Source organism: Acinonyx jubatus, chromosome C1, assembly GCF_027475565.1.
Source record: "Acinonyx jubatus isolate Ajub_Pintada_27869175 chromosome C1, VMU_Ajub_asm_v1.0, whole genome shotgun sequence".
Lineage (NCBI taxonomy): Eukaryota > Metazoa > Chordata > Mammalia > Carnivora > Felidae > Acinonyx > Acinonyx jubatus.
In genome coordinates, this window is record NC_069381.1 from 180,508,055 (window position 1) to 180,533,908 (window position 25,854).

The 25,854-nt window shown below is 42.4% G+C and overlaps 1 protein-coding gene across 9 annotated transcripts in view; it reads right to left on the reverse strand.

Annotated features, from left to right (window-relative positions):
- Positions 1–23,033, reverse strand: part of ANKRD44 (ankyrin repeat domain 44) — a 339,079-nt gene extending 316,046 nt beyond the window's left edge. For 4 of the 9 annotated variants that reach the window (XM_053215495.1, XM_053215494.1, XM_053215496.1 and 1 more), the window contains exon 1: positions 22,557–22,788. In XM_053215495.1, the coding sequence (XP_053071470.1) occupies positions 22,557–22,583 (27 nt within the window). In that variant the 5' untranslated portion in view covers positions 22,584–22,788. Of the gene's footprint in view, positions 1–22,556 lie in introns of all 9 variants that reach the window. The other 5 variants (XM_053215502.1, XM_053215501.1, XM_053215497.1 and 2 more) reach the window with 2 other exon arrangements.
- Positions 23,034–25,854: the final 2,821 nt, after the last annotated feature.

The following is a 25,854-nucleotide window of genomic DNA, read 5'->3' on the forward strand; positions in this document are numbered from 1 at the left end:
CCCCTGGTGAGTCACATTGCAAAATGTCCACCAACAAGTTCCACAAACCCTCCTCCTGTGAGAATGTGGCTGGGACCATGGAGGCTAAGAGTTAATCAATGGAGCAGGTCCAATGCCATAAAATGCTACCTGTGGCATGGAGCTCCAACCTGTTCCTCTTCTGGGTCATGATCCATACACAGTAGCCCTGCCTGTGATAGAGCAACTGGAGAAAACGGTGCAAAGTGTGGGAAGCCATGGGTTAAAGTGGTTTGCTAAACTATGGGAAATAGTCTAGCTGGATGTTGGAGCTTTAATGCTTGCTTGGCTCTAATGGAGCAATGACTCCCGCTCCTTTCTCATAAACATGCTAAGTAGATTTTTACTTTCACAAGAACCTACACCCTTCTGTGGCTTTATGACTTACTTCCACCACCAAGAGTCTCTTACGCTATTAACAGCCTAGTGTCACAGCCCTAAAGACTTGGACTGTTTGTTAGTCTCGGGCATGCCCCCTTCACAAGTTCCTGCAAAATAAACCCTGGTTAAGTGGATTATAGAAAAACAAAAAGGAGAGAACACAAAAACCCATGTATGGCTGATAGAGAACCTGTACAGAGCTTTTAAAAAATCAATAAAATGATGGGGCGCCTTGGTGGCTCAGTCAGTTAAGCGCCGGCTCAGCTCAGGTCACTATCTCATGGTTTGGTTCGTGGATTCAAGCCCCGCATCAGGCTCTGTGCTGACAGCTCAGAGCCTGGAACCTGCTTCAGATGCTGTGTCTCCCTCTCTCTCTCTGAGCCTCCCCTGCTCATGTTCTGCTCCTCTCTGTCTCTCAAAATTAAATAAATGTTAAAAAAATGTTTTCAATCAATAAAATGACATAGTATCAGATTCTGATAAAAAGGAGAGATTTTAGTGTAGTCACTTCTGGGAACCCTCTGCCAGCTTCATCACTGAGTACCAGTGCAAGCAATTCAACCATTCCATCTCCCACATGAAAAGCCTGACCCACAGCTAGCTCTGGGAGAGTCTGAGAGTACTAACCCCTTAATTTACAAAGTAAAATGGTAAGCTGACCTGTTCTGCACAAGGGAGAGAACACTTCCATTTGACCACTGCACCTGGTCTACATTTGCTGCTCTACAAGAGTTCCCCAATGGCACCATTAAAGCACATTATCCTTTCTAAACATCTTTGCCTCAACAGATTCCAGTTCCACCTTCCACCTGAGCCTGTTTCTATTTAATACCAGTTCTCTCAATTTGAAAGCAATCCCTTTTTATTTAATCCAGGATCTCCCAAAATGCTATCAAAATGGCAACCGAAGTTGACTTAAAGAATTCTTTAAGGAATTTCTAAGGACAGAAAAAAATGTCCTTCTACTTCCTCCACCTTGAATTTTTTTTTAATGCTTCTCTTTGCTTCTCCCAGAAATATCTAAGCTGACTTTAAACAATGCAAAGTACTTTTTTGCTTGTGAAGCTGAACAAGTTGGTTTCCATTCAAACTGTTGGAAAATACCAAATTTTGATAAGCATGAAAAGGCCACATAATAGAAACTCTCTGAGATTCATTGAAGTTCCCAGATTTTCTTATCCTATTATATCCTTTTTAAAAAGAATCTATCCAACTACATGACATTGTGGAAAAAGCAAAACTATGGAGACAATGGAAAGATCAGTGGCTGCCAGGACCTAGGGGGGACAGAGGGTGAACAGGCAGAGCACAAAGGATTTTCAGGGCAGTGGAATTACTCTGTATGATACGATAATGGCGGATATATGTCATTAAATATTTGTCAAAACCCACAGAATGTACGAGACCAAGAGGGAACCCTAACGTATACTATGGACTTTGAATAATAATGATGTGTCAGCGCAGGTGCGTGGATGTAACAAACACACCCCTCTGGCACTGGGTGTAAATAGTGGGGGATGGAAGGGGTGAGATGGGGCAGCGAGTATAAGGGAACTCTGCACCTTCTGCTCAATTTTGCTGTGAACCTAAAACTGCTCTAAAAATAAAATCTATTTTTTTAAAAAGGATTTTATACTACTGGATGCCCTATATACTCTAATAGCTACCCCTTAACTGAAAAAAGGGGGCAGAAGAGTCAAGAAAGAGGTTAAATCTCCCGCAGCCCAAAAAGGAAAAGTGTAAGAAAAAGCCACGGTGCTGTAGGGCCTGCCTTGTGACGTCACAGAATACTTGGCAGAGGATGCATGTTTCTGTTTGGTCTGGAGCTGAGCAAGAGAGGAACCAGCAATGCTAGTCATCAGATCCCAGCATTCTCTTCGAAGAACCATTTTCAACGCTGGTGAAGCACTGTGGCATTGCACGGAAAAGCCAGACAGATCCATTCAACATACACGTGCAAACATACATCACTCTGAATTTTATATCCAGATATTTCACCTCGTTTTTTGTAAAGTAACTGCCCAGTAGAATATAAATTCTCAATTTACAAAATCAGGGGACGTGTTAGCCAATTCAGGAATTAAACAAACAAAAGTTGCTGTCAGATGTACTCCTGCAAGCAACTGGTTTGTCAAAGATCAGGTATAAAGCAGGATCTGGGTCTTCAAATATAAGAAATTAGCTTTCTGAGGCGCCTGGGTGGCTCAGTAGGTTAAGCATCCGACTTCGGCTCAAGTCATGATCTCGCGGTCTGTGAGTTTTGGAGCCCTGCGTCAGGCTCTGTGGTGACAGCTTGGAGCCTAGACCCTGCTTCAGATTCTGTCTCCCTCTCTCTTTCTGTCCCTCCCCTGCTCACGCTCTCTCTCTCAAAAATAAAAACAATAAACATTAAAATTTTTTTTTTAAAAAAGAAATTAGCTTTCCAATACATCAAATTCTAATTAAATTTTAAAATCTAATGAGGAACACCATTACTGACATCCTGCTATTACTCAATCAGTTGCACAGAGTGAAACATAAGGAGGGCACGTAGAGACCTGATTCAACATGCCCAAGAGGAAGTCTTCATGAACACCAAATAAAGCTTCAAAAGTTGCAGAGATAAGCTGCCCAAATATTCAAACACACAAAACCAACTTATCATCAAGTATTGACATACTATAATTGTCCTGAAGAAACACAGAGATCATGATGGGGCTCCTGGGTGGCTCAGTCAGTTAAGCATCCGACTTCGGCTCAGGTCATGATCTCGTGGTTCATGGGTTCAAGTCCTGTGTCAGGCTCTGTGCTGACAGCTCAGAGCCTGGAGCCTCCTTCAGATTCTGTGTCTCCCTCTCTCTCTGCCCCTCCCCAACTCATGCTCTGTATCTCTCTCTCTCTCTCTCTCTCTCTCAAAAATAAGCATAAAAAAAAAAAAGAAACACAGAGATCATGAAAGAAATGTTAATGAATTAGCTAATTAAAGGCTAGTTAATTTACAACATGTTTAACTGAGAACATATATAAAGACCTCTACATATCCCTCCACCTTACCTTCAAAAGTTAAAGTTTTAACACATATTAGTCTAGTTTTTCAAAAATGCAAGCACAGCCTTCAAAAGCAATCTGTATTGCCTATGACACTTGACTAGTGTGTCTGTCATTCACACTTGAGGTGACCCAGTGACCCATATTTGGCCAACTGATGGGGCTACAGGGGCAGGGGAATGCAGGCCACCAGCTGTGATGACATCAGCCCATCCAACGTTGCCTCTCTAGAGTACTGAGCTTTACCCAGGCGGCCTTGGACCCCTGGAGCCCATGAAGACTTTGCAAGAGGTTTGCAGGCACGGGTTATTTTGTGGGTATCAAGTTCCAGACCTCCACTTCCATATGTCCACATTGCTAAAAGTCATGTGTTTGTGGCTGAGGCATCACTCTGCTGTTGTTTCCCATTTTCCTCTTCACCATCTTCCCTCAAAAAGTAGACTTACTTCTCACCCATTCTGATTCGGACCAAGGGAATTGTCCCTAAGGTGTAAAAATGTCTGGTAGAGAAAGGGCACGTTCAAGATATGTGAGTCAGGAGAACTTCCTTTAATTCACACCTCCTTTCCTTCCATTAACTTCCTTTATCATGAACTAATTTAAACCAGGAAACAAAGCCTCATCAAACAATCAAGAAACACACCTCAAATAAGAATGTTTAACTTGTGCATGTTTTACTAATAATTTATCAATCTTTGGGATATATTTATGTTTTGATAAATAGTAGTATAATAATTATTACAAAGAGAAACTCAGTCCAGGAATTTATATAACTCTAAGCACCTTAGGATCATATTTTTATTGCAAAGTACCAGAGGATAATTGGGGCTTTTTAAATGTACTATATTTGGATAAAATTCTGTGTGAGGAAGTGGAATGGAAGTATTGAATTCAAGGAGAAAAGGGAACAATGTAAAATTTCCACCTATTAAGGAAGAGCTTGCTCGTGTGTTTTATAAGTGATGATGGGGCACATCAAATCACAACAGCATTTAAATTCCATTCAATACAATCCAAACAGTGATATCACCTTTTCATTTTAAAAGTCAATATTTACATTATGCCAGGAGTGATATATATCCTTTGTAACTTTCTAACTTTATGATGGAAAACTTCAGATGTCAACCTAAAAAATGTGCAAGGGGATACATTGTTTGCAAAAACCTTTTGGGAGTGGAAGTTGGGGGTAAAAACATTGCAGAGGTGCTCATAAGCATCAGTAGATGGCCTGGGGTGGCCCTCCCTTCTGTCTACCCAGGATCAGTGGTGGGAAGCATATTCTGCTTCCCTTGGGCTCAACTAAACTAGAGACTTAAACCAAGAACCCACATTAACAGTCACTTCCTGGAGCACCTGGGTGGCTCTGTAGGTTAAGCATCTGACTCTTGATTTCAGCTAAGCTCATTATATCGCAGTTTGTGAGTTTGAGCCCTGCATTGCGCTCCATGCTGACAACGCAGAGCCTGCTTGCGATTTTCTCTCTCCCTCTCTCTCTGCCTGTCTCTCTCTCTCAAAATAAATAAACTTAAAAAAAAAAAGTCACTTCCTATGTAAGTGACTGTCCCAGTTAAAGCCAGTCTAACCTCTTGCAATTACAAAAAAATAAGATAAAATAATAAGCAAACATTTCTTTCTATTTTCTTGACTGGAGAGGGAGGGAGCTGTTTCAGGTCTGTTCATGTCATGACACACTGAACTATTAGTCATACAATTCTTTCATTTTTTTTTTAAGTTTATTTATTTATTTTGAGAGAGAAAGTGCAAGTGTGGTAGGGCCAGAGAGAGAGAGGGAGAGAGAGAATCCCAAGCAGGCTTCGTGCTGTCAGCGTGGAGCCCAATGTGGGACTTGAACCCACAAACAGTGAGATCATGACCTGAGCCGAAATCAAGAGTCAGACACTTAACCAACTGAACCACCCAGGTACTGCTCAGCCACATAATTCTTGATTGTATACATTTAACAAGGTACTAAGAAAAAAATCCACCAAAAACTCAGCAATATTTTCTACCTTCAATCCTTACATTCAGGCTATTTACATAACAAAAAATTAATCGTGTTCTATCCTTCCTGTCTTTGTGGTAAAGTTTGCAGGATGAGGAAAGAAGGTAAAACAGTAAGGAACTGAGAGTGAAGGCAGGGAAGAAGGAAACACAGCAGCAGAAACTGGCCCTAGATCATTCATTCATTCAATAGTCCTTGCTAACCTAAACTCGAGTGAACCACAGCCTTGCATACTAAAAAGTAGGGGTGCAAACATTTTCCCCCAGAAGTGAACAGCAAATAAATGGCTTAGCTCCAGCCTTCCCAAGCCACACATTAATCAAGGAGCTAAAAACGGATTAAAACCAGAAGTGAGAGGCTCCATGGAGAAACTTGCCTCCTTCCATGTAAGAAGGAAAATGAAAGTGCTCTTTAGATACATCTGCATTTAGACACATCTAAAGATTAGGCAGTTCTGTGACAAACATTCCCTTCAGACGGCAATTTCACATACTTCTCATAAAATTCTAAATAAGAAAACAGAGTACATCGTAGAGGTACTTTGGGGGTGAGAGTGTGGGAAAGCCTTAGTGTTTCAACACAACTACCAGCTACAAGTGTTTTCAAACAAGAACGAAGTTCCATGGCCTTCTGCATATCAAAAAGTTTTTCACCCAGAGGGCAACCATGAAGCAAAACCCTTTTGGCCCTGTACACAATGGGCTCTCTCTTCTAGACCAACTTTGAAGTGTATGATACATTCTCATCTAGATAATGGAAATGATATGATACTAGACCCACATAATAATTACCTAGGCAGCAGACTTCAGTATTCTATCACAGGGTGTTTATGCAGTGTTTCAGGCTACATCCTAAATATAACTATAGAAATGACATGTGATTTTACAAGTGCTGTTTAAGAAGAGGATAGGCAAATGAAATGCATCTCAGACTGAGCAGAGAAAAACAAGATCTCTACCCCCACTAACAGTCGGGCAAACCAAATAATAACCACTCATATCAGTTTTTCCCTCTGAAAAATGGGAATTTTACCATTCTGTTCACCTCCTGTCTCCTCCAGATTTTTATGATATTGTTCAGAAAACACTGGAGGTCTTCAGCTGGCTTAGGTAGTGAGTCACTGTCAATGTTTTCTGAAGTTATACACTACATGAATTTCTTCACAAATCTTCTTTATCAACAAGTATCTCCATTAATTCCTTCTCTCTGGAGAATCAGAAGAGAAAAATGAAGCTAACTTTTAGATGAAATATCACATGTGCTGACTGACCTCCCTTCTGCCCTTTACTAACCAGTTCAAGGTGCCCGTCTTCTTCTAAGTTCAAAAGAACCTCCAGGCCTAGAAGGAGTTTTAGAATAACTCAAATGACTTTGGAAGTATAAAAGTGGGAGACAAATTCTCTTTTAAATTATAATGATGTGAACACTGGACACCACACACACACACACACACAAACACACACACACACTCACTCACTCAAACCCATAACTCACACAGAAATTAGCAGACTTAGCTTCAAAGAGAACTTTCTAGAATAGTGGGAAATGTTAGATAAGTGGATATTATTGATATTTATTTTTTAATTTTATAATTTCCATTTGTAGTAATTGAGTGTATCTTCAAAATGCATTCATTCAGTTGCTATAGTTGGCTCTCCATGAGATTAAAGCCATTTCCATCCCCACAGTGATCTAGAGTGTCTACTCAAAGAAACTAAAAATAGTATTTTTAGCATATAATGGGAAATCGAAAATATTAAGATTTGTTTCACTCTCAAATATAAGAAGTAAAGTTCTCCTCCCCCATCATGGCTCTTTGAGAACATCAAAAGTACATTTTAACTGTTCCTGAATCCACATCTGGAGTTTAAAAATCCAGTTTAAAAGGCAAATGATTTAAAATACAAACATATGGCTTCTTTCTCTACAGTGATTCCTAAAGGGAGAAAAAAAAGTCTGAGTACAAACAAACTATTGTTTTAAAGGGGATTTTTCCTTTTAATTAAAAACATACCAAGTAAGCTAACTAAGCCTCTACTTTCTCCTGGATAAAATAATAAAAGCAAGAATTATATTAATCTAATTAAATCTAGATCAAAGTACAGTATAGGAAATACGAAGATAACAAGAGTGTAGTATTTGATATCTGAAGAGTGTGGTCCCAAATCTGTGTTGGGGTACAGCAGGGGTTGGCAAATTTTTTCTGTAAAGGGCCAGACAGTAAAGTTTTCGGTTTTGCCAGCCATGCAATCTCTGTGACAACTACCTAATTCCACTCTCGGGGTCCCAAAGCAACCACAGACAATACATAAACAAATGAGGGAGGATATGCTCCGATACAATTTTATTATGGACACTGAAATTTGAATTTCAAATAATTTTCATGTGTCTCAAAATATTATTCTTTTGATCTTTTTCAACCATTTAAAAACATAAAAACTATTCTTAGCTAACAGTCTGTAAGACAGGCCTCGAGCTGGATTTAGCCTGTAGGCAGTAGTTTGCCAGCCTCTGGGTGAGAGCCATCAAAGACTGGAACAGCTGTCAGCTCATCTAACCAACATCCTCATTCCTTAGAGGAAACTGAGGCCCAAAGAGAGTGTAATGACTGCCAGGGTCTCACAGCCAGTTCTGGCAGAATCAGAGGTAAGAATTAGATCTCTGGAAAAGCTCATTGAAATGATAAAGCAGTGATAAGGAAATGTTCTTCTTGAGTTCCGTTCACAAAGACAAGCAGGAGGCACTTAAAACCAGAAATGTCACAGGAACCTCATTACTAGTCCCAGGAGCCCCCAGTACCTGCCTTCCCACTGTGTAAAATAATTTCTTATCTGCCAGTCACTACACTGATTCAGAAGGTTCGATATCAGCAGCAAGAACCCACAGAATGGGTCAAATAACCATCAGCCTGATTCTTTCCAGGCTTCTGGGTACATAGCTCTGGTCATTTCTTTTGTAGCTTAAATAACAACCTCCACTTTGGTTATTCCAATCCTAGAATTCCAAGAAATAAGTGTCAGTGTTGCTGAAGAGCAATGTTAAAAACTAGTTTAGAAGCAGAGTATAACAGGTGATGACTACTTTAGCTTAAAGCTCAAGAGCATCTCTAACATTCACCTTGGAAAGTAACATGGTCAGCCATGGTCAGCCTCCCTCCATTCTCAGTTCCTTCCTCCCCCCCCCCCCTTTTTTTTTATAAAGAGAGAGAGAAAGCAAGGGAGAGGGCAGAAGGAGAAGAGACAGAATTTCCAGCAGGCTCCACACTGAGTGTGGAGCCCCACTCAGGCCAATCCCATGACCCTGAGGATCACAACCTGAGCTGAAATCAAGAATTGGATGCTCAGTCTACTGAGCCACCCAGGCAACTCCTCCCCTTTTTTAAAAATATATTTCTCTTGGGGCGCCTGGGTGGCGCAGTCGGTTAAGCGTCCGACTTCAGCCAGGTCACGATCTCGCGGTCCGTGAGTTCGAGCCCCGCGTCGGGCTCTGGGCTGATGGCTCGGAGCCTGGAGCCTGTTTCCGATTCTGTGTCTCCCTCTCTCTCTGCCCCTCCCCCGTTCATGCTCTGTCTCTCTCTGTCCCAAAAATAAATAAACGTTGAAAAAAAAAATTAAAAATATATTTCTCTCTGGGGCACCTGGGTGGCTCAGTAGGTTAAGCAGTCAACTCTTGATTTCGGCTCAGGTCCTGATCTCACATTTTGTTGGTTCCAGTCCCGTGTTGGACTCCGTGCTGACACCCAGGAGCCTGCTTAGGATTCTCTCTCCCTCTCCCTCTGCCCCTCCTCTGCTTCCATACTCGCTCGCTCTCCCTTGCCCCCCACCTCTCTTGAAATAAATAAATAAACTTTAAAAAAATACATGGGGCACGTGGCTGGCTCAGTTAGTAAAGCATGAGACTCTTGATCTCAGGGTTGTGAGTTCAAGCCCCACATTGGGTATAGAGATTACTTTAAAAAAATGAATCTTAAAAAAAAAAAAAAAGAATTAAAACATACACATGTATCCAATGATGTTTCACTTACCATCTTTTCAAATAGCATTCTACGGTTTTGAAAGAAAAAAAAACTCCAAATTAAAGTGACTTTTTACAAGGAATCCTTTTTCTGACTTTTTTAATCACACTTTTTTTCAGAGAAATGTATGGCTTTCTATCCTGTTGTACATTCATTCTAAACTTGAAATTTTACACCAATGTTTCTCAGAAATTCTCCCATGATGATTTTTTATGAAGACTGCTCTATCAACTATCAACGATTCTGTTCTTATGCACTTCCTCAAAAAGACATGGTTTTATACTTCTGTGAAGAGGAAGTGGCATTCTTAAAAGTAATTTTCAGTTCTTTTTGACAACTTAAATCAAGAATGATTGCAAACTCCTCAGAATTTTTCAACACACATTTATTCTCCTAGATCTATCTTAAACATAAAATCCTTCTATCAAATAAACTAAATCAGTTCATTCGTTAAAACCAAAAGGAAAGAAAAATGCACTTCCTAAAGTTGTAGGAACGAATATGCTACAACTCAAATCTAAGTATGGAGATTTCACACAAGAATAAAACCAACAGAAAATTTTCTACATTTTCAATGTTTAAGTTAGTGATTAAAAAAAAAAAAAAAGACCAGATAAATGGTCACAAATTTAAAACAAAAAAAATAATAAAATCAGATTCCCATCGAGCTGAAATTGACCCTAGAGAACTAATCTTTAATTTGACAAATGAACCAACCAGAAATTCAAGGACTATGTACTGAGTGTCTATAGACCAGTTGCTATACAAAGACTTTTCCCGCTGGATTGTCATAACTTCCGTGTAAAGTAAGTATTATTATACCCATTTTACATTCAAGAAAAGTTTTGTCACAATTGTGTATGAGACACTGTCAGGAGAAGAGATGTGCCTATAGCCTAGATCTGCAGACAGCAACTTAGGTATTGTCTGAACTGTGCCATTCCCATGTAATATTTTTTGGAAATTGTTCAGTGAGATGTCATAACATTTTAAAACATTGTATACACAGTAATAGAGTGCCGTGGGACTTTGATATAAGACTCTTTGCTAAAGAGCAAAGCCCCTCAAAATAAAATGGTTTCTTCTTGGCTGCTAAGAAAAGTAGCATTAGCAACTAAATGTTACACTCACCTCATGGGCCCCAAGACTTAAGTATACTGAGGCTCCAGAGCATCCCAAACTCAAGTCATCTGGCTTCTGAATTACACATGACAATATCATTTACTCAAGTTGCAACCAGCCATTTCTCAAGCCTCCGGTCTATTCTTAAATCTGCGCTCCATCAAGAAGGCTAGGGAAGGGTTTTCACACTTGTAGAAATAAACACAGATATCTCAGCATGCCTAAAGCAACACTGAAATCCTTGGGGGCCATAACCAACATTCACTTTCTGTTCAGGTAAGAAAAGGGGCATGGCAACTCAGTCATTAAAACTGAGACCTTATAACTGCTTGCTGTTTTTTAAACCTACTCAGTTTAGATGGAAACATGGTTTTAAAGTAATGTAACATCGTGACAAGCACCGGGTGACCTACAGAAATGTTAAATCACTATATTTTATACCTGCAACTAATATATTACTGTATGTTAACTGGAATTTAAAAAGGAAAAAGTAATATAACAAAGTGATTTGGGACAACTCTAATAACTAAATTCCCCTGGACATACCTCACACTGAAAGAACTGTACAAGGATAGCCAAATCTAGATCTTCAAAAAGGCACCAGAGATGTGATTTTAAGGCAGATACTCAAATATCTAACATGAGTTATGAAGGCCACTTAAACTAAGTCAATAGATGGGTAAGTTTCACAACTAATTCAGAGTTAGTTGCCTATTTAGGCAACAAAACTGGCACAACTGTGTGCTTTCTAACAATCAAGGATTCTAACAACTCTACTGAAGACATTCTCTGAGGTGAGAGGGGAAAGCTTAGAAGGGGCACAAAGAGAACAGGAAGAAGTAAACTGAAAGAAAAAAAAAGCTTCCCAAAAGAGTGAGTCACTAAAATATTTAGGTGCCCTGGACAAATGCTAAGGTTTTGTGGTTTTGTTTTCTTGTTTTGTAAGATAAAGACTTTCTTTTTAAACATAACCACAATACCGTATTCACACTTTAAATCTTCAAATAACCAGGCAGTATTCAAATTTCCCCAATTGTCTAACAGAAATGTGTTTTTTAGGTTTGTCTGAATCAGAATCTAAATCTATTCACTGCAGTTAGTTTATATGGGACTTAATTCTCAGTGATGTATATATTTCCCCCACCCCCTCCCTCTTTTTCTTTTTTTCTCACAATTGATTTTTTTATTAAGAAATGAAATCATTTTTTTTCTATAGATTCCCAATAGTCTGGATTTTTAAAGTAATTTTTAATAAAAACTTAAAGGTTAAAAACAGGCCTTCTCCACACCTACTACATTAATCTGTCAGTGTCTTGTACCATGAAGACCATCCATCCAGCCTCTTTCAATGAAGTTCAGTACTCCAGGATACATGTTTATCCACAAAATGTTGCCATAACAAGAATGTGTACAATATTCCCTTCAAGTAGGAGGTATGGTAGAGACAGAAAGACCCATAAAGTAACACCTCACCTTATGCATCAATACTTTTTAGCACAAGATAGCAATACAAATTCATTGTTCAAATATCATGCCTACACAACACATGGAAATAATGAGTTTTGCCCAGACACAATTTACGCCTCCAGGAGAGGACACGTAGTACCTATCAGAAGCCAAGTAAGAAAGATTTGTTAATACACAAATACCATTTCTATCCAGGATGCATGTTGACTATTTCCTTCCTTTCCTCTTATGCTTTCCTGGTATGAACCCCCTGCTTCAGTAAAGCCAGTCTTCAGGTTACCTGACAGGTACATGGCACATCACTCACCTGGGATGCCTTTCACCCTCATACGCTAAAATTGTTCCCTTCCTCAAGGATCACTGGACTCCCTCCAGCTCCCTGATGCCTTTCTTAGTAACCATGCCCATCTCTGGACTTCTGTAGTTCCTAAGAAGTACCCCCACAATGTAGTTTAAACCTGCACTATACCTACTTTGAGAGCTGTTTCATATGCCACATTGTATTCAGTAAATATCTGATGTGGGCCTTCCATGCACAAGGCATGCAATACCATCTGTAACCACCACAAGCTCCATGAAGAAAAGGGCCTCTTGTGATACTACACCTGTCTCAAGAGGCCAGAAGCATGACAGCTAAGAATGTGCACTGTGGAGACAAGCTTGCCCAGATGTGAACACTGGAGTCATGAGGCCCTAAAGAGACTACTTCAAATCTCAGTTCTCGTGTTCCCCATCTATAAAGTGGAATGGTAATAGCCACTCTTTTGTAAAGATGTTGTCGGGATTAAATAACATGAAGCACGATTATTGTCTTATCCCCTTCCCAATTTGCTGTCTGGTTTCTAACTCTTTTGTTGCACCTGTTCTTATCCTTTGTGGAAAGAGGGGGAGCAGAGGACTCTATCAGAGTCACTACCTTGGAGATGGGGTTCATTAAACTGACCTTGATTGCTGGAATACATAAAAGAGGTCCACTTAGCAATGGGTCTGAGCATCCTTTCCCATGATATTTAGGGTCCACATTTCCCTTTCCCTAGTGTCACTCTGATACCTTCCCTATAAAGAAATGGAACCCCTGAGAACCAACTACAGTGCTAACCCATCCCCACCACTGAAAGTTCAATTTAGAAAGAGGAGACATATAACCAGGAAAGAAGACAATATGTGATCTTTTATCTTTCGATGGGGAAGAAAAATTTCTCTGAATGTTGTCTGAATGGAAATCCAATACCCCAGTGTACAGATGGGAGCTGTGTTTACAATAGTATTTTTGTTTGTTTATTTGAGCACCTTATGAGTAAAAACATTTGAACATGTAGATATACACACAGACACACATACATATTTATATCAGCCATTTAACAAATATTCATTGAACATTTACTTATGTGCCTTATACTGTTTCTAAGTGCCAAAGTTACACTAGTGAATGAACCAAGCTAACAAAACAACAAAAAGCTTTGCCCTGTTATTTTTATCTCCTCTACACATAAGTTTTTATTTTTATAAAAAGATAAAATATATGGTATAAGGGATATGTACCATGGAGAGGAAATAAAGAAAGGAGACCGGAAATATGGCATAAGCAGTTTGTACAGCATGGTCAGGAAAGGACTCACTGAAAAGGTAACATTTGAGTAAAGATCTGAAAGGGGTGGGCATGTGGATCTCTAGGGGAGATGCTCACAGGCAGCAGGAACGTCAAGGGAGGACAGGAGGAGACATGGCCGGATAGGTGAGTGGAGGAGACCTGGAGGATGCCACTCTGTGACTTCAGCTTTTCCTCGGTGTGATGTGGGAGGATTTGAGGAGAGAAATGACACAATCTGAGCATCAGAATTCCCTCACTCTGATGGCTATGTTGAGAGTCAGGTGTCAAGGCTGGATGCGTGCGTCCAGTCAGAAGGCTGCTGGAATAGTCTACGTGGTGGTTTGGCTAGGTGGTAAAAAGTAGGAGACAGAGCTAAGAGGATTTTTATTGTACTGGAGTATAATATAGATTTTAAAAACACAAAAATAAAAATTTTACAGGGTTTTAAAAGAAATACGAATTCTGACATTTTCTTTCCCAAACTCAATAAGCCATCTTGCTCAGCCCTGGGGCAAAAGCACACCTGGCTTTGGGAGGCTACTGTTTAACAATAACAGGTTAGTTGACAGGTCCCAGTTTACCTGAATCTCTACCTGGCTTTCTGTTATGACACTTCTCCTGTGCTCACTTCCTATCTTTCTCTTCATCTTGCCAGGCTTACATCGCAAAACAAGCTTCCTCCATCGACTGGGTACATCTACACATACAGAGTTGTTGACTGCACGTAGGAATTCCCCCCCTGAGAAATTCTGTGGTCACTGTGTCAACCGAATCCATTATCTGGGTCCAACAGTTGGGAAATGGACTTGTTAGACCCAAATGTTATTATGGAGTTCAATAAAACAGGATTACTGGAGAACCCAGGCCATCTGCTAAAGCAAATGAGAAAGGCTAAAGTAGGCATGAGCTCAGCACAGCTCACAATAGACAAACACGGGGTTCTGCGCCCCTCCCTGAAACCTTATACTACTTCTAGAAGTATGCTAGAAGATGCCATTCTTGGGGAAAGGACCCCTGACCTGTAGGCAGAACATGGGGTATATTTCTCAGACCTGGTCAACTCTACTGGCCACCACCACCCTGGGAGGGTAAGGGAAAAGAACAGAAGTTGATGGAAGGCAGATACTTTTCAAACCAGATTCCCAAAGTTGAGAAGAGGTATCTGGGGCATTCTCTTAGAATGTTAGAGCTTGAAAGAATGCAGAGGATTCTTCACCCATGAAATCCCATGTTACAAAGAAACTAAGGCCAGGATTTGCCCAAAGCCATATAAGTATTAGAAAAAGAACCATGAGGAGGTGCCAGGGTGGCTCAGTCAGTTAAGCGTCAGACTTCAGCTCAGGTCATGATCTTATGGTTGGTGAGTTCGAGCCCCACGTCAGGCTCTGTGCTGACAGCTGAGAGCCTGGAGCCTGCTTCAGATTCTGTGCCTCCCTCTCTCTCTCTGCCCCTCCTCTGCTCACGCTGTCTCTCTCTTTCTCAAAAATAAATAAACATAAAAAAAAAAAAAGAAAAGAACCATGAGGAAAATCCAGGTCTTCTAATTCCCAATCTAGTGTTAAATAAACAAAAGCAATTTAATACAAAACCCTTTTTTCTTTTTTAACATTGAAACCTTTGAGACAGATTGAAACTGTGAGGAAATTTTGTATATCTAGGCCTCAGATGTTCCTACAAATCTCTTTAGTTTTACCAAGAGCTCTGGAGGCTCCCCTGGGGCAAAATGGTCTCCTGCTATTAAAGATCTCTTAGAAAGTTCCACTGGGGTGCTTATGACTCACAAGGGTGAGAGTGGGGGAATTACAGATACATGAAGACCAAGAAATACAAGCAAGCATTGACTTAGCAAAGCCTGAAATAACCCAAAAGTGGACTATATACTTCTTACTTACTTGGTCCAATTAACAGGGTGCTAGATAAATTTTCAGTTTCAAAGGGGGAGACAATAAAAAGATTCTTAAAAATTATGAATATCATAATGAAAGACTAGAGTCATGATCATTAATTTCAACCTCTTGGGCTACCAACTCTTTTACAGACTTGAACACTGATGAGAGAAAATACCTCTGAAATCAAGTAGAAGGTAAATATGTTGGTAAGAGGGTGCTAATGGAGTAATCAATAAAAGTGATGCTCTATAAAATAAACAATCTTGGATCATCTATCAAATAGGGGGAAGGGGAAAGGTGGAAGGTGGTCACAGGGCAGGAATCAGTTCCTAAACCACTGACATCGGTTACAACCTTCTTTTGGAATCTAACTTAACTTTCTGACTTTATTGCCTAGAAAGCTAAATTGGAGCTCATCTGCAAATACACCCTCCATGGCCACATCTGTGAAGAAGACTACAGCACAAACTGTGTGCAACAAAGGGACTGAGTCACAGAAAGACAGGGAGGAGCCAAGACACCTGAAAGACATCCAGTCCAACCTCTTCATTTTACAAATAAGAACTGGAGGCCCACAGAGGTTAATCTGACCTGCCATGGTTTGGCTAACAACATAGGCCACCTCTCCCTTATCTTATACTCATAGCAAACACTGACAGTCAGTTGTTACATTTCCCCCCATCCCTTGCTGCAAGAGCCTGAGCGCTTCTGCAACCCCTCAACCAACTGGTCAGAACTGATGTATGAAATGGAAGCCATTTTCCAATTCTGGACTTGCATAAGGTTAAAAAACAATGTTTGTAATACCTGCTCCAGTGTAAACGTGACTCGAAAGAGAGTGACTGGTCTACTAGTCACTAATTCACCTACTGTCAAGCCTGAGGTGAACAAACACAGTCTATGCAGTGTGACCATGTGTTCAGATTTACTTGGGACAGTCCTGGTTCACACCTATTTTCCCAGCTTAATATTTAATAATACACCCATCATTCTCAAAGCTGCCTCAGAATGAATAAAAATGACATGATCATCCAAATTCTACGTAACACTTAATCATCTACAATAATTATAAACATTTGTTTTCTGAGAACATGATGTCAGGAAAGAACACTGAATCAGTTACCAGTAGGTTTCTCATACAAAAGGGCTTTCAATAATATTAAATGCAAATAATCTTTGAAAGGGCTTTAGGGATCGCTACTGCCACCAATCTCTTATATATTAAGTTTCAGTATGGAATCTTCTTTGAGGAAAACAAAAAGGAGAGCCAGAGGGAGCGCCTGGCTGGCTCAGTCGGTAGAGCATGTGACTCTTGATCTCAGGGTAGGGAGTTCAAAGAGTTTACTTTAGTATTTTTTAATTTAAAAAAAAAATGTTTTTAAATCTTTACTCATTTTTGAGAGAGAGACAGAGTGTGAGCAAGGGGGGGCAGAGAGAGAGGGAGACACAGAATCCGAAGCAGGCTCCAGGCCCTGAGCTGTCAGCACAAAGCCCAATGTGTGGCTCGAACCCACGAACCGTGAGATCATGACCTGAGCCGAAGTCGGATGCTCAACCGACTGAGCCACCCAGGCACCCCTTTTTAATATTTTTTTAATGTTTATTTATTTTTGAGACAGAAAGAGAGAAACAGAGTGCGGGTGGGGGAGGGGCTGAGAGAGAGGGAGACCGAATCCTAAGCAGGCTCCAGGCTGTGAGCTTTCAGCACAGAGCCTGATTGAGGGCTCAGACTCACAAACTGTGAGATCATGACCTGAGCTGAAGTTGATGCTTAACCAACCGAGACACCCAGGCACCCTGAAAGAGCTTACTTAAAAAAAAAAAAAAAAAAAAAAAAAAAAAAAAAAAAGGAGAGCCATAGCTTTACAAAGTTTTAAAACCACAGGACTATCAGATCTCTCTAGCTCCTCCCTATTTTTTAAAAATTATTTCATGTTGTACTTCAGCCTATAAAAAAAATCATATTATATTGTTGAAATAGAAGTCTTTTTAAAGAATAGCTCAGTCCTGTTTCTGGCACAAACAATTGTGCTTTTTGGAGTTTATATTTACTCTCTGTTTAGAGAAAAAGAGGAAGTAAAAGCTGAAATCTTTAAAAAAAAAAAAAAAGTACGTGCTGCTGGGTTTACACTAGAGCAGCCAGTCATTTATTTAAGAGAAGCACAAATTCAGTTTATTTGGAAAAGTCACTGGTCTAGAGAGCAGAATTGTTAGCTTTGTGGTCAAGAGAAAGATACTGATATTATCATGCAGAAAGTTAAAATTTTTATCTGGCTACTTAGAAGACTAGAAGTTTCCTTCTATATCAAGATGTCAGGAGGACTTCTGAGTACAGAGAATGCAGATGGTTTTAACTGTTTCTTTTTGCTAATCTAGCTTTCTGATTTTCCTAAAATGATCATAGTTTATTAATGACCAAGAAAAAATTCCCCAAGCTACCACTCAACAGGTCATTCACCAGGGTGGAGAGGTGGAGAAGCTAACAGGGTAAGCCAGGTCCAAGGCTGCTGGGAGGAGAGGCCTCAGAGGAGCTCCTAACTCTGACAGAAGTAGGTCTGGCCCCAAGAGCTAGGTGGAGTGCAGGGAGTAGGGCTAGCCCAGTGGCTTCCTGCTAAATAAGAGCAGGCATCCAGAAGTCCTACTACCGCATAGACCTTCCGACTATTAAAAGTATAGCCTTGCGGTTAAAGCCCCACCTGGGCAATCAGTGTGCCAGGGTAGGACACAGCGCTCAATCATTTAGTGGGTGTATGACCTTGAACAAGTCAATTAGCCTATTTCTGTTTTCTCATCTATAAAATAGGAATCACACTGCCACCTACCTCCTAGCATGGCATGAGGATTAAGAGGCGTGATTCATGGCAGGGCTCAGCATACAAGAAGATCACAATAAATGTAAGCCATTATTAGGTCTCTGCCAAGAAACACCAGTCCTCGAGTGCACTCCCCAAATCATGTGAATGGATCCCAAAACAACTAAAGAAGGGTCCAAAGAATAAAGCCTTTCTTTTCCTTTCATCTTTGCTGAGGGCAGGGCTGCAGCATAGTGCCTGCTATAGACCCAGTGCCCTAGAGAGCGACGGAAGGATGGGAGCAGCCTATAAAATACACGTGTCCCAAGGCCCCACACTACGAGCTAGAAATCAAAGTTACAGGATTTCTAGTTTCTTGCCACTGCCACGGCTGCCAGCCACTGCCTTTGGCAAGGACATGGGTGACTCAAGTGTGAGCTAGGACTTGGCAAGGGGACACCTAGCCAGAAGGCCTCCAGGCAGGAAGCTCCATAAAGGGCCACCTGCTGAAACAGTTTGTCTACAGGCAGCCCTCGAGATGGAGGTGACATTCTGCTGTCACTAGCAAATTCAGGTAAGAATAGTGAACATTTAAAGGTCCAAAACAGCTTACCATTCTGGCTTCATAACTTTGAAAAACGTTGTTTTTTTTTGGGGGGGGGGGGGGGGCCGGGGTGGTGAGGAGGGAATCGGAGGCAGGCTGAAGATATGACCAGACACTTAAAATCACGAGAGTACCTTAACTAGACATAAAGAGCAGCCCCCAAAAGTTCAATAGCAAATAAAATTTCAAGGAGTTTCATGGCTATCTTGAGCTAAAAGGCACTACATTTGTATGAAATAGAACTTTCTTTCCCAAACTTAAAATTACCTCACTTTATCAAAGATATAAAGAAACCTTCTAATGTCCTTCTAGGAGGAAACAATTACATTAGTATAATAATTACATAGGTGAGTGTGTTCTATGCTCCTGATCCTGGTTTGCCTAGAATTTTCCCAGTGTTAGCACTGAAAGTCCCACATCCTGGGAAACCCCTCTGTTGGCAAACCAGGATCCTTGGTCCCCCGAACACTGCAAGAAAAACGGTATGCATTGTGTGAAGAGGAAAACAGAAGAGACACGGTTACAAATGCAGAAGTGCTAAATGTTAAGTTTGTTTGTAGCAACAGCTCTTGGTTCCTTCTCATAGTAAAAAAAAAAAAAAGAAAGAAAGAAAAAAAGTAATTTAAATTAAAAAAACAAAAACAAAACTAAAAATCACACTTGCCTGTCCCCTTTTAAAACTCTCCCAAAACAGAGTTCAGAAAAGATGTCTCCTCCTGGTGCATGACTGAGGTGCCAGTGTGGGCTGACTGTAGAGGTGGGGACTCCCATCAACCCAATAAGCTCCTCCACCCCACTCCAGCAGGACAGGAAATGTCATCTTCTTACATTCTTTCTTTTAGGCACATTTGAAAACAAACCAAGACAACTTGTGATTCAGGTTATCAACAACAAGAATGTGTCAGGGAAATCAGGATATCAAGCTAAAAATCCAAAAGCCATGGCAAAAATCAAGAATCACCTCACAAATAGGGCATTAAAAGGTGAGGGAGGGGGGCACCTAGGTGGCTCAGTCGGTTAAGCATCCGACTTCGGCTCAGGTCATGATCTCGCGGTCTGTGAGTTCAAGCCCCGCGTCAGGCTCTGTGCTGACAGCTCGGAGTCTGGAGCCTGTTTCAGATTCTGTGTCTCCCTCTTTCTCTGACCCTCTCCCGTTCATGCTGTCTCTCCCTGTCTCAAAAATAAATAAATGTTAAAAAAAAAAAAAAGGTGAGGGAGGAATTGAGAAGTGATTGTTTTACCAGCAGCAAAATGGAGAGTTAGGTGCTCCTCTACAAACTCTAAGGCAGAGACTCAGAGCAGGCAGCCCCCTACCCAAAGGATGGAGCAAAACTCTTGCTAAGTACGGATTTAAGCAAAGGGTTTTTAAGCCTTGATGAGGTTAGGAACCAGCGTCTAAGAATTTAGTTTCAAACTGAAAGGTAAGACTATATAAGGCAAGAAAGATCACACACTTCCTGGACTTGAAGCCACACAGAAACCTTTATTGCTCACGACTCCACCCAGCCCAGACCACCTCCTCACCCGGCCTTCTTCTGGCCTTGTCCCAAGATGGGCTGGCAATTCTTAGATGCTCCTGAATCTTAAAACTCCTTAGACCCCTTTGATGCATTTGGAGATGGAATCAAATGCAGGTTACATGACTTTTTTTCTCCATAACGATACTAGTTTCTTTGGGGAAGGGAGGAGATGTATTCCAAAACATTTTAAAAGACAAACATCTTTGAAAGTCCTACTCTGATAAATCCTGAAGAATAACTTTCTTTCTAAGACCAAGAAATACACTTTCCTCTACTGTTGATCTTGATTTAGGAGCGGATAACTTCTTGTAACCCTTTTAACACACCCAATGAAAAGACAGAGGTGTCTTACAACCACTAGCAAAAAGCACAGAAGCCTGGAAGGCAGGAGACAGGAGTTAGTTTCAGCAATACAGGCCAACAGCTGTGGTCCTTCAAGATCCCACGCTTCACTTCTTCAGATCTCAGTTTCTTCATTTAAAAAAATGAAGGACTGTCTTTAGCATCTCTTCCAACTCTAAAGTTCTCTGTGAAATTCTGTTGCGTATGTGATAATAATAATGTCCATTGGATTCATTTTTTGTACTTGAAGACTTAGGAATTAAGAGACAAGTATAGTAACTTGGACCAGCAAAGATGACATGACCAAAACAGACTAAAACTGGAAGATTGAAAGAAAGCAAATGTCTAACAGTTGTCAAAGTATGTGACTAAAAGGTGGAGAGAATCCTAGTATCAACTTACACTTTTAAACGCTCTGGAACCAAAGGGAACAAGTAGATTCATCACAATTGCCAGCTGTTCTTCCTGCTAAATTTAAGGCTAACATGAGTTTTAACTCAGTGATCTCTCCTCCACAGAAAGAAAAAAAAAAATGCCTGTAAATACTTAAGGAAAACAAACCAGAAATGTGACTCTCAAAGATATGAAAGCAAATCATTCTGGTGATTGATTGCATCTAAATGTCCTGCATGGATTCTAACTGGGGACAGCAAAGCAACAAATGCAACCCCTTCAAGATGTATGAGATGTTAAATATCAAGAAATGGCATGTTTGATAGGGTGTCAAAGTCAAGATTGACTCTGTGCCAACCAGGACCCCAAGCAGTGTTCATTTCACTATCCATAAATAAATGGCAGAAGGAAAAAAAACAAGCTGTCTCCTTTTTTCGTGAAAGGAGCTGCAGAGTTCCATCATGCAACTTGGCTGTGCGCCTATGAGTGTCAATATCCTAAGAGCAGCAAAGTCTGCAAAGGTGGGGTGTTTCCATTCCCCAGACCTGCAGCAAGGACTGTCAGCCGAGTCAGCAAATAACCCCACTTCTCCAAACCAGCACTCCAGAGCTGCCCTGTGCGGTGTCTGAGCCAGGAAAGCAACAAAACTGACACACACAGGCACAGAGAGGGTGGTTCACCGCTGTGAGTGGAGCCCCGGGACTTCTCCTCCTGGGACAGACCGGCCAGAACCAAAAGCGCCGTCTCCAAGGGACCCCATCGCGCACCACGCACACACAACCTCTGGTCTACTAAAGAGGAAGTCAGGCTGTCACGTCAAACGGATAAAGACAGCTCGACCACACAAGAGCCGCGGTCTGGGCCGGTCTCTGGCTTGGCTCGGGGAGGGTCCCAGGCTGCGATCCTTTCTCCCTCTCCATACACCTCCCTCCTTCCCGCGGCGCGGACGAGCCTCCCGGCCGCCGGCACCGGCTGCCGGAGCCCACGCTGCGCAGCACGGTAGGAGCCGGAGGAGCACCTCGAGCTTCCCCTCCCCCTGCCCAGCCCGGGCCCGCGGACAGCGCACACCCGCGCTCATCTACGCACACCAGTGCACACCCGCAGAGCAGCACCCCGGCTGCGCCTGGCGCCCGCCGGCCCCTTCCCCAGCCCCCCGGCGCGCCGCGGGCACCGAGCTGGGCGCGCAGTTCCGACGGCCCAGGGCGGGGACGGCGCAGGGCAGGAGAGCCGCAGCCGCCGGCTTTCGGAGCAGCCGGCGACCGCACACACTCCTCCCCTTCGCGGCGAGTAAACAGCTCGCGGGCGCGCTCCGCGCCGCGCCCCCATCCCCCCGCCGGGGCTCCGCGCCGCCCCGCGCCCGCGCGTCCCGCCCGCCCGCGCCGCCGCCCCCTACCTGGTCGGTGAGTTTGAGCACTGCCATTCTTCCGCTCCTTCGCGCGCACACACATACAGGTCCCGGGTCCACAGATGTCACGCCAGGAGCCGGGGAAGCGGAAGGGATTGCCAGGGGAAGGGAAAAAAATCTGGCTCCCGAATTTGACAGCCCTCCCCCTGCTCCTCCTCCGCCGCCTCCTCCTCCCGCCGAGAGGCTGACACTGGCTAGTGGGGTTTGCAGCCGAGCCCGCCCGCCTTTATACAGGAAGTACCGGCTGCTGCCAGCCGGGCCGCCACTGACATCACCGCGCGCTGCCTCGCCGCCTGGGCCGACGCTGCCTCCTGCCGCCCGCAGCCGGGCCTCGCAGCCCGCGGCCCCCAGAGCTCGCCTGCGCCAGCGCCCGGCGCGCCGTGGGGCCAGACTGCCGCCTGCTTTCCGCGCCTGCACACTGCGCCCCGGCGTGCCGGCCCCACTGCCCTGCGGCGCCAAGGGCGTGCGCGGTTACAGAAGCCCCCCCTCCCGCCCCGGGGCTGAGCGTGGCCCTGCCTAGCCGCATCTCATACCCACGTACATTCACGGACACAACCTGATGAGCGAGCCCGGTGGACACACCCGGAGGCGCAAGAAAGGCTGCTACTCACAGGCCACCAACTTTAGCTTGAGAGACTGGGGCAGTCTCACCTCTCCTAAACCTCTCCCTCTAATTCAGAACCAGATTACCCAACACTCCAAATTATCCCACCTCGGTCCGGGGTTGTGGTTCTGGGGCTTTCTTTGTTTAATGGGGGGAGGCCTTGGTCACATTGTCATTCCTTAGCGAGTGTTCGTCACTTAGGAGGTGGGGGACAGGGTCTCTAGCCCTTCCACCTTGTTCTCTAGTTACCTTCCAGCTGGACACACACAAAACCCCCACGGTTAAGTTCAAACACTGGGTTTTGACTTGGGGAGATGGAGGGTAGAGCAGAGTTACTGGAAAAGAAAAGAAAATTAATGGAGCTTTTGAGTGTTTTCACCAGTCCTGACTCATTCATTTCTACAAAATCCAGTTACCATGCTCTTCCACAAATAGAAGATTCGGCTGTCAAAAGCATGGGATACAAATACAATGGTAATATACATAAATCATGGTAAGTGTTGATACTTCTGGAATTTGTAGCAAATATTTTTTCATTCAACAACTATGTACTGAGTGTCTACTTTGTACCACATACCAGCTAGGCACAATATGAAAGGCAGGGAGCATAAACAGGGAAGATACTTAGTCTTAGTAGGTGTCCTACATAAACCACATAGTCACAGCTAAGGAGTCTAATCATAAACTGATAAGGGATCACTGGGGGGGGGGGGGCAATGCTTCTAAAGGAATCCAGGACAAAGGAATCAGACCAGACTGGTGGGTGAGGGCAAGCTTCCCTGAGAAAGTGACAAGAGTTGAGATTCTGAAGGAGGGAGGTAAGTAGGCAAGTGGGTGGGGTACTGCTCCCAGGTGGCCCTATGTGCCCCTGGCATACCATAGAGCAAACCTGCATTGAACAGCAAACCAATGCTAGAGTTCTGGGTTAAGACCAAATAACCACCCTTCATTCATTCATAAAGCAAATACAGATTCTTCCTCCTACTTTTAGAGCCTCTCCAAAGATTCCATGTGGGAGAGGAGAGAAGGGAGGGGTAGCATTTACTTAGCATCCTCATCTAACCATGAAGTTGTGACTCAGATCATACAGGCTAAGGAACTAAGAAAACACGCCCCTGGCTCCCCCTCCTCCATCCTCAGGAATGCTCAGAGACAGAATGTTTTTCTCAAGTCCTCCTTCAAACACAAAATAAATTGCATTTGTTATATCTGTGAGGCAGTTCTTCACCACTGTTGTTGGTATTTGTATTTCCTAATATCATCCTGCATGGCTTTGTAAGTAAACTGATTAGGACACAGAATTCTCTACTTAAAAACATAGGGTGCCTGGGTGGCTCAGTTGGTTAAGCGTCCAACTCTTGGTTTCAGCTCAGGTCATGATCTCCCGGTTTCATGAGTTTGAGCCTTGCATGGAGCCTGCTTGGGATTCTCTCTCCCTCTCTCTCCTCCCCTCACCCTGCTTATACTGTCTCTGTCCCTCTCAAAACTAAATTAAAAAAAAAAAAATTAAAAAAAAAACATAGCCATCTTTCAGAAAAGGGATAGCAAATGATTTTATTTAGCACATACACGCAATATCCACTTTGGTTCATCATGGCCATGCCTATACATAATTTCTTTGGACCCAATTTGAAAGGAGAAGGGAGCTTTTCTCAACCCTATCAGACCCATCACCTCCTTTTGCAACTATTATTTTTAGTACTCCCTTTACTATCCTGAAATGAAATTCGTAGACACTATTCACTGCCTGTGCACATTTCCCAAGAAGTCAATATAATGCTCTAATTATATAGTAGAGGAAAAATAAAAAGAAAATAATTTATAATTAATTTTGTATTAGAAGACAAAAAATATTAAGATGCTTATATTTGTACGTATAACCATTGTGAATGAGAAAACTGTAAGTGCAGACCAATATGAATGTGTTGTAGTAGCAACTCAAATATTAACATCGATGTTATCAGAAGTGACATGATTTTGTGAAAGGCTGAAAAGTTTTGGGTCAAGTTCCAAACAAAATAAAGAGAAAAGGGTTGGGTTAAATTTATTGATATGGGTGCATTTACCATAAAGCCTGGATTTGATGTGTTAGTTCATACACTGAAAGTGACTCTAATGATTTAATTGGTTAGCTAAAAGTTAGACCCATTGGTGGTCTATATTCAATGAGATTGAGATGCCAAAATGTCCCTGGTATAATGTAGAGGAAAAAATCCAAAGGTTCATGGAGATGGCAATGTTGGAGTGATTTTATGTGTAATGTATATACCCAACCCTCAACTATATACCCCTAGAGACCCAGATGATGGTGTTTATAGTAAGGCACTGAAAAATATATTAGAAAGGGGAGCACCAGCAAAGCTCTGCAGTACTGGATTTGATGGTGGAAGATGCTTCTATTGAAATTGCTCCCTGATTTCCAGGACAGTGGGATCCTGGGATTGCAATAACCAGGTGACAGCACTTAACTGGCAGGGACAGGGTGGACATATTTACCGCAATGGGCAGCAGGGGCAATATCAAGGGTCAAAGGTCGTGACCTACAGGGATATTTACTAATGCCCTGGATGGCCCTAGGAATGAAATAGATGGAGAGACTTCTGAAATATTCCTTGATCTCTGTACCAGGCAAAACTAGGTCTGCTGCCTGAAACCTGACTTGAGCCATCAAAATGAAAAGTC